The sequence below is a fragment of the Emys orbicularis genome, chromosome 1, assembly GCF_028017835.1.
Source record: "Emys orbicularis isolate rEmyOrb1 chromosome 1, rEmyOrb1.hap1, whole genome shotgun sequence".
In the NCBI taxonomy this organism is placed as follows: domain Eukaryota; kingdom Metazoa; phylum Chordata; order Testudines; family Emydidae; genus Emys; species Emys orbicularis.
In genome coordinates, this window is record NC_088683.1 from 215,863,728 (window position 1) to 215,873,265 (window position 9,538).

The 9,538-nt window shown below is 48.4% G+C and overlaps 1 protein-coding gene across 1 annotated transcript in view; it reads right to left on the bottom strand.

The window, feature by feature from the left end:
• The window catches only part of XK (X-linked Kx blood group antigen, Kell and VPS13A binding protein), a 28,583-nt gene extending 19,326 nt beyond the window's left edge, over positions 1–9,257 (bottom strand). Inside the window, exon 1 of the mRNA XM_065400182.1 lies at positions 9,009–9,257. Within this exon, the coding sequence (XP_065256254.1) occupies positions 9,009–9,253 (245 nt within the window). The 5' untranslated portion in view covers positions 9,254–9,257. The remainder of the gene's footprint in view (positions 1–9,008) is intronic.
• Between the last annotated feature and the right edge of the window lie 281 nt (positions 9,258–9,538).

The window sequence follows — 9,538 nt, forward strand, 5'->3', positions numbered from 1 at the left end:
CAAGGTTGGGGGTCGAGCCCCCCAGGAATCCTGGGCCCAGTGAATGTGAGGTCTTGAGGGACGCTTGAGATGAGAGGTGGCAGGCTGCAACGCTGGGGCTGCTGCGTGAGCAAACGGACATGCTCCGGCGTCTGGTGGAGCTTCAGGAACGGCAGCAGGAGGATGACAGAGTGCCGCTGCAGCCGCTGTATAACCTCCCTCCCCCCCCACCATGTTCCATATCCCCCTCACCCAGACGTGTAAGAACGCGGGGGGGTGGGGAGGCTCCGTGCACCCTCCCACTCCACCCCAGTGGACAGCCCAACCAAAAGGCTGTCATTATATTGAATTTATTCAGTGGCCTTTTACTTCCCTCCTATCCTCCTCCCAAACCTCACCCAGATTACCTTCTTGGTTCTCTCCCTATGTTTATAATCACTTAATAAAGAATACATGATTTTTAAACGATAGTGACTTTATTTCCTTTGAAAGAAAGCTGGGGGAAGGGGGAGGGTGGGTTGCTTACAGAGAATGAATGAGTCAATAAAGGGGGCTGGTTTTCATGAAGGGAGAAACAAACAGAAATTTCACACTGTAGCCTGGCCAGTCATGAAACTGGTTTTCAAAGCTTCTCTGATGCACAGCGCTTCCTGGTGTGTTCTTCTAATCGCCCTGGTGTCTGGCTGCGCGTAATCAGCAGCTAGGTGATTTGCCTCAGCCTCCCACCCTGCCATAAAGGTCTCCCCCTTACTTTCACAGAGATTGTGGAGCACACAGCAAGCAGAAATAACAATGGGGAGATTTCTTTGGCTGAGGTCAGAGCGAGTTAGTAGCGATCGCCAGCGACCTTTTAAACGGCCAAATGCACATTCTACCACCATTCTGCACTTGCTCAGCCTGTAGTTAAACAGCTCCTGACTCCTGTCCAGGCTGCCTGTGTATGGCTTCATGAGCCATGGCATTAAGGGGTAGGCTGGGTCTCCAAGAATAATTATTGGCATTTCAACATCCCCGACGGTCATTTTCTGGTCCGGGAAGTAAGTCCCTTGCTGCAGCCCTTTAAACAGAGTAGTGTTCCTGAAGACGCGAGCATCATGAACCCTTCCCGGCCAGCCCGCGTTGATGTTGGTGAAACGTCCCTTGTGATCCACAAGTGCTTGCAGCACCATTGAAAAGTACCCCTTGCGGTTTATGTACTGGGTACCCTGGTGCTCCGGTGCCAAGATAGGGATGTGGGTTCCATCTATCGCCCCACCACAGTTAGGGAATCCCATTGCAGCAAAGCCATCCACTATGACCTGCACATCTCCCAGAGTCACTAGCTTGTGTAGCAGCACCTCAGTGATTGCTTTGGCTACTTGCATCACAGCAGCCCCCACAGTAGATTTGCCCACTCCAAATTGATTCCCGACTGACCGGTAGCTGTCTGGCGTTGCAAGCTTCCACAGGGCTATTGCCACTCGCTTCTCAACTGTGAGGGCTGCTCTCATCCTGGTATTCTGGCGCTTCAGGGCAGGGGAAAGCAAGTCACAAAGTTCCATGAAAGTGCCCTTACGCATGCGAAAGTTCCGCAGCCACTGGGAATCGTCCCACACCTGCAACACTATGCGGTCCCACCAGTCTGTGCTTGTTTCCCGGGCCCAGAATCGGCGTTCCATGCCTATAACCTGCCCCATTAACAGCATGATCTCCAAAGCACCGGGTCCCGCGGTTCAATAGAATTCCATGTCTATATCCTCATCGCTCTCGTCGCTGCGCTGCTGTAGCCTGCTCTTCGCCGCCTGGTTTTCCAGGTTCTTGTTCAGCATAAACTGCACGATAAGGCGCGAGGTATTTACAATGTTCATGACTGCTGTCTTGAGCTGAGCGGGCTCCATGCTTGCCATGGTATGGCATCTGCACTGTTCACCCAGGAAAAAGGCGCGAAACGGTTGTCTGCCGTTGCTTCCTGGAGAGGGGGGAGGATATACCCAGAACCACCCGCGACAATGTTTTTGGCCCCATCATGCATTGGGATCTCAACCCAGAATTCCAATGGGCGGAGGAGACTGCGGGAACTATGGGATAGCTATGGGATAGCTACCCACAGTGCAACGCTCCAGAAATCGACGCTAGCCCCGGTACATGGACGCACACTGCCAAATTAATGTGCTTAGTGTGGCCGCATACAATCGAATTTATACAATCTGTTTCCCAAATTCGAATTATATAAATTCGGATTAATCCCGTAGTGTAGACATACCCTTAGGTGCTTAACACTCTTCTGCTTGTCATGTATAGAGAGCCTGAGCACCTTACTTTGGGCTGTTGATTCTACTAAGTAGCATGCTGCCTAACATTTAGACATTGTAATGTTCAGCTTAAGACCCCTTTGTGGATCTAGTCCCTTTTCTCTTGGATGCCACCTGTGGCAATGTTTGGGAGAGTTGATCACTATGGTACAAATAATAAAGGGAGAATTTCATGAATCCCAGAGTGATAGCTCTGATTACTAATTATCTGTATTGCAATAGTACGTAGGAGCACTAGTCGTGGACCATTATGCTGTGGTCTGTACAAACACAGAACAAAGAGACAATCAGTTAGTTGGATGAGATTTTACTTGGCCAAAGTGCAATTTGAGGTTTTGTCCAGAAAAGAACATTAAACCTTCCATTGAAATGCTTTTAAGTCACTTTGCTTTTATAGTCTCCTTCAATTTAGATGTTAAAGTGTCTCCATTTCAAAAAAGAAAATTCTAAATAAGTGTAAGTACCTTTTCCAAGCATTCAAAGGAATAACTGCATTCACAAAGCATGGCATCAACCTGAAGTGCCACAGAAATCCCAGACAGTGTCCTGCAGTCACTTCGTCCCAGCCAATTACATTGAAATGTCTCCTTTCTCAGACTTGCCTATATCTCAAAGACCGGAATCAGGTCACTGGGTGATATTGACAATATCACTCTACAAATCACGTTGAGTGCTTATAGAGAAACTGTTCCTATTACAGAGGGGAAAATTAAAATTGGCAAAAGGTAAGTATATTCTCTTTCATAACACAAACATTCTCTCCATGAATGGGAAGGCTGCTAGCTATATGATGTCCCTGTTGTAATTAATTTTGTGACAGCAAATGTCTAGCTAATATAGGTGGTACTGAGGATGATACAAGAAGCAGGCTTATAAAATGTACTTATTCTGTCATCTGCAGGAACCAAACAGGGCTAGACATTGTAGCTTGGCAAGCCAGTATTTTTTCCAGGTGGCTGCCATCTTGTGCTCCAGCATCTGAGCTTTCATGTGGAAATAAATAAATAAATAAATAAATAAATAAAAGAAGGAAAGTAAATCTCTAACTTTTATGATTACAAAGAAAACCTTCAAAATGTGAACTGGGCGTCAGCCAGTGAGCCAAACTTAAAGTGCCCAGCAGAGCACACATTATCATATGCTGTACGTCAGCGTGAGCTAGTGAGAGTGGAGTCTCATTTTGACTTCTCAAATGGGCACAGCAGAACTTGGGGCAGGTCTACACTACGGGGTTAAGTCAACCTACGTTATGCAACTCCAGCTACGTGAATAATGTAGCTGGAGTCAACATACTTTAGGTTGACTTATTACGGTGTCTAAACCGCACTAGGTTTCTCCCGTCAACTTACCTTATGCTTCTCATTCCACTGGAGTATCGGAGTCGACGGAAGAGCAATCGGCGGTCGATTTAGTGGGTCTTTACTAGACCCACTAAATCGACCCCCAGTAGATTGATCGTCACAGCATCGGTCCACAGTAAGTGGAGACAAACCCTTGGAAGAGTACCTCTACTTTTTTTTTTCTATCCCAATTCGACCCTTGAATTTTTACAGTATTTATATTATTCAGTTTGTAAATTCCTAGAGATAGAGTTGGAAAAAACACCTCTTCTAAAACAAGGCAGCAGATCACTCTGCCATGCAAAGAAACTTGAAATTAGACAAAGGTTTCTAACCATCAGAGGAGTGAGGTTCTGGAACAGCCTTCCAAGGGGAACAATGGGGGCAAAAAACCTAACTGGGTGCAAGACTGAGCTTGATAAGTTTATGGAGGGGACAGTATAATGAGACAGACTACAATAGCATGTAGCCGCTCAGCAAATATTTCCAACAGATGGTGATTGGTCTCTAGATGGGGAGGGCTGTGAGTTGCTCTACATAATTCTTTCCCAGGTGTCTGGCTGGTGGGTCTTGTCCACATGCTCAGGGTCTAACTGATCATCATATTTCAGGTTGGGAAGGAACTTTCCCCTGGGTCAGATTGGCAGAGACCCTTGGGGGTTGTTCGCCTTCCTCTGCAGCATGGAGCACGGGTCACTTGCAGGTTTAAACTAGTGTAAATGGTGAATTCTCTGTAACTTGAAGTCTTTAAACCATGATTTGAGGACTTCAGTAACTCAGCCAGAGGCTAGGGGGTGGGTGGGTGAGGTTCTGTGGCCTGCAAAGTGCAGGAGGTCAGACTAGATTATCATGATGATCCCTTCTGATCTTAAAGTCTATGCATGACCTGCTCCTGAGGTGGACACAGAATCTACTGTGCAGACTAGGGGGTGTAATGATGTAGTTAGTATTCAGGAAGAGGGTGCTGCTCTACCCCTTCACCATTTACACAGTAGATCAACGCTTCCACATAGTCTTAAAGAGGTCTGTTCCCTGCTCCACTGGACAAAACTAGGATTTGACCAAGTGTGGTTGGGGGAAGCAAGGCAGAAAAACACTTTGAACTTATTACCATATTTATCATATTAGCTTCCTTATTCTAACCCCTCTCCTCCCACACATACTTTCTCTATTGGATCCCTTGATTAATTATATTTCTTTGAACATAAAGAGAATGTTGTTTTACTGAGCTTTTATTTTTATTCTGTTTTACAGTGTCCTTAGTACTGTTGTTACAGAGGGAATTTCATAAATGAAATGAGTATATTATTGTTTTTGTTAATAATAATGAGCAGGGGTGAAAGTGAGCTGGTATGGGTCGGTACGGTGTACTGGTAAAAAGTGTCTGCTGGTACCGGCCCATACCCAGCTGAGTTTAAAGCGCTGCTACCCCTTTTGCACACTCCCACCCCCCCACCCGTTGGCGGCCTTGCCAGTCTGGCAAGGCCACCGACGGGGGTGTGTGTGCAAAAGGGGCAGCGACGTTAAAGTGCTGCCGTGGCAAAGGACCCTGCTTAAAGTGCTGCTGTGGCAGCACTTTAATGTCGTTGCCCCTTTTGCCCCCTCCCCCCCCGACAGGGGGCACAAAAGGAGCAGCTGCCCTGGGGCCAGTGATTTAAAAGGCCTGGGGCTCCGGCTGCCGCAGTAGCGGCCGGAGCCCTGAGCCCTTTAAATCACCGCTGGAGCCCCAGACGGCGCGGGCCAGGCAGCATGGAAGGGCTGGCTGGGGGATGCTTACCCCAGCCCTGCCCCTTCCGCCCGAGGCCCCACCGCTTCCGGGGGCTGGAGCCGGCCCCTGTACTGGTAAGTCTTTGGCGTCACTTTCACCCCTGATAATGAGTGAAAATACCATGTCTCTAGAGCAGGGGTCGGCAACCTGTGACATGTGTGCCAAAGGTGGCATGCGAGCTGATTTTTACTGGCACACTGCTGCCAGCTGGGGTTCCGGCCGCCGGCCCCACTCAGCCCACTGCCTGCCTGGGTGAACGGAACCCTTGGCCAGCAGCAGGCTGAGCGGGGCCGGTGGCCGGGACCCCGGCTAGCAGGAGCTGGCGGACGGAACCCCAGACCAGAAGCGGGCTGAGCCGCTCAGCCCACTGCTGGTCTGCGGTTCTGTCCAACAGCCCCACTCAGCCTGCTGACGGTCTGGAGTTCCGGCCGCCGGCCCCTTGCCAGCCAGGGTCTCGGCTGCCGGGCCCGCTCAGCCCACTGCCGACCTGGCTGAATGGAACCCCCGGCTGGCAGCAGGCTGAGCAGGGCCGGTGGCCAGACCGGAACCCCAGACCGTCAGCGGGTGAGCTGCTGCCGGTCTGTGGTTCTGTCCGCCACCCTGCTCACCTCGCTGCTGGTCTGGGGTTCCAGCTGCCTGGCCCCCTGCCAGTCGGGGTCTGGGCCTCCGGCCCTGCTCTGCCCACTGCTGGCCTGGGGTACTGGCAGCCAGCCCAGGGCTCTGCTCCTGGCCTGGGCCCAGCGCTCTGCAGCCACCCCCAGCTTCTAAAAAAACTCACATGTCTCGCACCCCCAGAAAGGGCATCTTGGACCCCCAGGGGGTGCGTGCATCCCAGGTTAAGAACAGGGGCGGCTCTATGTATTTTGCCGCCCCAAGCACGGCAGTGAGGCAGCCTTCAGCGGCATGCCTGTGGGAGGTCCACTGGTAACGCGGATTTGGCGGCATGCCTGCGGGAGGTCCGCCCGTCCCGCGCCTTCGGCATACCCGCCACCAAAGCCGCGGGACCGGCGGAACTCCCACAGGCATGCTGCCAAAGGCAGCCTGATTGCTGCCCTCACGGCGACCGGCAGGCCGCCCCCCGTGGCTTGCCGCCCCAGGCATGCGCTTGGTGCGCTAGTGCCTGGAGCCGCCCCTGGTTAAGAACCACTGCACTAAACTGATAAAATCTGCATTTTAATTTAATTTTAAATGAAGTTTCTTAAACATTTTAAAAACCTCGTTTACTTTACATACAACAATAGTTTAGTTATATAATATAGACTTATAGAGAGAGACCTTCTAAAAACGTTAAAATGTATGGCACGCGAAACCTTAAATTAGAGTGAATAAATGAAGACTCGGCACACCACTTCTGAAAGGTTGCCGACCCCTGCTCTAGAGAATGTAGAGGTTATCAATTTGTTCTATGTAAATGATGAAATACATGATAAAAGCATGCTGCAAAATTTCTAGATTGTCTTTAAACTGGTGATCTCGTTCCAAAGTGTAGCAATGATGACATATATGAACACTGCAACCTCCAAGGAAAGGACAATATTTCTATAGGTCCATGCTAATTACTTGCATTTTGGTGTTGATGCCACATCACAGAATGCATACCACATAATATAATTTAAGACTCACATGTTGTAAACAAACATTTCTTTAGCTATATTATTAAAACACTTAAAGATGATTAAAAGAGGGGGGAGGAATCCTGACCCCTTTGAAGTCAATAGCAAAATTCCCATTGACTTCAATAGGGCCGAGATTTCACCCACAGAATTTTTAAAATTTTGATTTACATGTCACTGTTTAAGCTTTTTTTTCTTTTTGCATGTCTCTTAGCTTAGGGGATGAAAATGGATGAAGTCAGAATAGTTTCTGTTCATAGTCATTTTCACTTTGATTTCATTGACAATTTTTTTAATTGTGGAAATATTTCTATTGGTTTTAGGTTTTAGAAAATCTAGCATAAGAAAATTTAAATTTTGGGACAAGTTTAAATTGACAGTTTCTCGTTAAAATACAAATCAAATCAACAAGTAAACAAAAAAAAAATCAACCAAATTTACAGAAAAGTTTTCAACAAGTTTTAAAATTTTTGAGGAAACCCTTTCTAGTCCCCATACAGAAATATTTTTTCTTTTTCTGTCTTTCTTTTTTGTTGATTTTTGAAAAATGATGTGCACATGTATTACACAGATAATAACATTGTAAAAAGTCACACAAATAAAAGAAAAACAGCAAATATTTTGTTATGGGCTTATATCAAATGATCTAAATATTTTTCTTTCTAATATTGTTTCAAAGGGCACTTTCAACTCAATATCTCAAGTGGAATTTTCGGCTCTCCTGTCAAACAGAACATGTTCTGGAAGAAGTGAAAGCCTTGAGAATTATAAATACTACAATATGACTGGAATCATTACCATAAAACGTTTAAATTAAGCCACTCTAGGAGTTTCCCTTTGCTCCTGTGAAGTCATTTTGATCTATGTTACTATGCAGAAATTTGCAGTAAGATATAACTTACCCAGTCACTACAACTATCAAACTGCTTATCTCATTCACAAAGAGTCAAGCAACTTTAGAGAAATGGGCCCTGTCTGTACAAACAGAAAACAGCTTCTAGATTCCATCCAAACAAATAGCCTCAGTAAGGATCTCACTTTATAGGAGAGAAAACAACTGTTTGCTTGCCACCTGGCCTTCCTTTTTTATTTCCATCCTCTGTGGGGGGACCTCACAACCTATTTTCTTCAGTGCTAAGTGTTAAGATTGTGGATTCTGAAGGTTAGCAAATACCACACCCTTTCCCTATGTTTGCTTTCAGGGCAGCAACATGACCGTTCCTGAGAGACTGAAAAAATAAAAATTAATGCATATTGTACAGCATTAGTGTTACTTTGATTAATGCAGGTGCATAAGCACAAAGCAGCCTCAGTCAGCTTCATACCAATAGAATACAGGGAGGATGGAACAATTTTTATGGGGGTGGGTAGGTGCTGAGAACCACTGAACCAAACTGTAAACCCTGTATATAATGGAACTCCCCCTGCAACTCCAGTTCCAGCACCTATGATAGAATAGCTATAGAAATACAACAGACTAATGTTTTGGCTGTTTTGGAGGGGGTAGATTGTGAAAAGAAACACACAACATGCACAGATCTAGTTCTAAACATGGCTGTACCTATCAGCACACATACGCATATTTATATATACACAACAGAGATGTGTAAAGAGAGAGACTGTATCTATTTGTGTCTCTTATACAGAAAGGCGACTGTGCTTCCATCTCAGGAACACAGCTGTATCTAAAACACAAATCTGAAGACTAGGCAAATGTAACACATACCAATATGTGCTGTACATTGCAAACTTACACACAGCTGTACACGCGTGTATTGTGCACAACGCCGAGAGCTCGCTAGCCTACTCAAAAAGAAAAAGATGCAGAAAATAAGATCCACTCTCCAGAGCGCGAGAGGAATAGCTCCGCTCGATGGACTCGCGCACTCGTCCGCTCTGGGCAGCCCCCCGGGAGAGCCAGCAGTGGAGGTGGCTGGAAGGACGTGGTGATGCTTTTTAATGAAGTAAATAGGGAGGTCAGGACTCGCCCCACCCAGGCCAGCAGCCCGCCACCCACCTGACAATGGGTCCCAGCTGCAGGATGTGCAGCAGCAGCACCAGGGGTCTGTCCCGGCTCAGGTCCCGGTGGATAAAGACCAGGTTGAACTGCACCAGCACGCAGGGCAGGAGGGCGAAGAGCAGGGTCAGCGCCTGCCAGATGCGGTCCCCCGCCGAGCGGTAGGTGCTGCTCAGGTACAGGGCGGTGCCCGTCTCGGCGACGAAGAGGAGCAGGGAGACGAGAACGGAGCCTGGGAATTTCATCTCCTCCCGTGCAGGCGGCCCGCGCGCCGGGCGAGTTATCTGTCTGCGGCAGCCGGCTGGGCAGGGCCCCCGCTCCGCCCATCGCCCTCTCCCGCGGGGCTCGGGCCGGGGTGCGTGCGGGGAGAGCGCTGCCCGCTAGGGGGAGTCCCCAGGGCTAGCGGCCGCTTGCTGCCGCTGCCCAGGCACCTGCGTCGGGTTCTTGTCCCCTCGCCCCCACAGGGGCCTGCCCGGCCCCCCTCAGCTCCCGGGGAGCTCTGCCGCGGTCGGACGTGAGAGCGGGCTCGG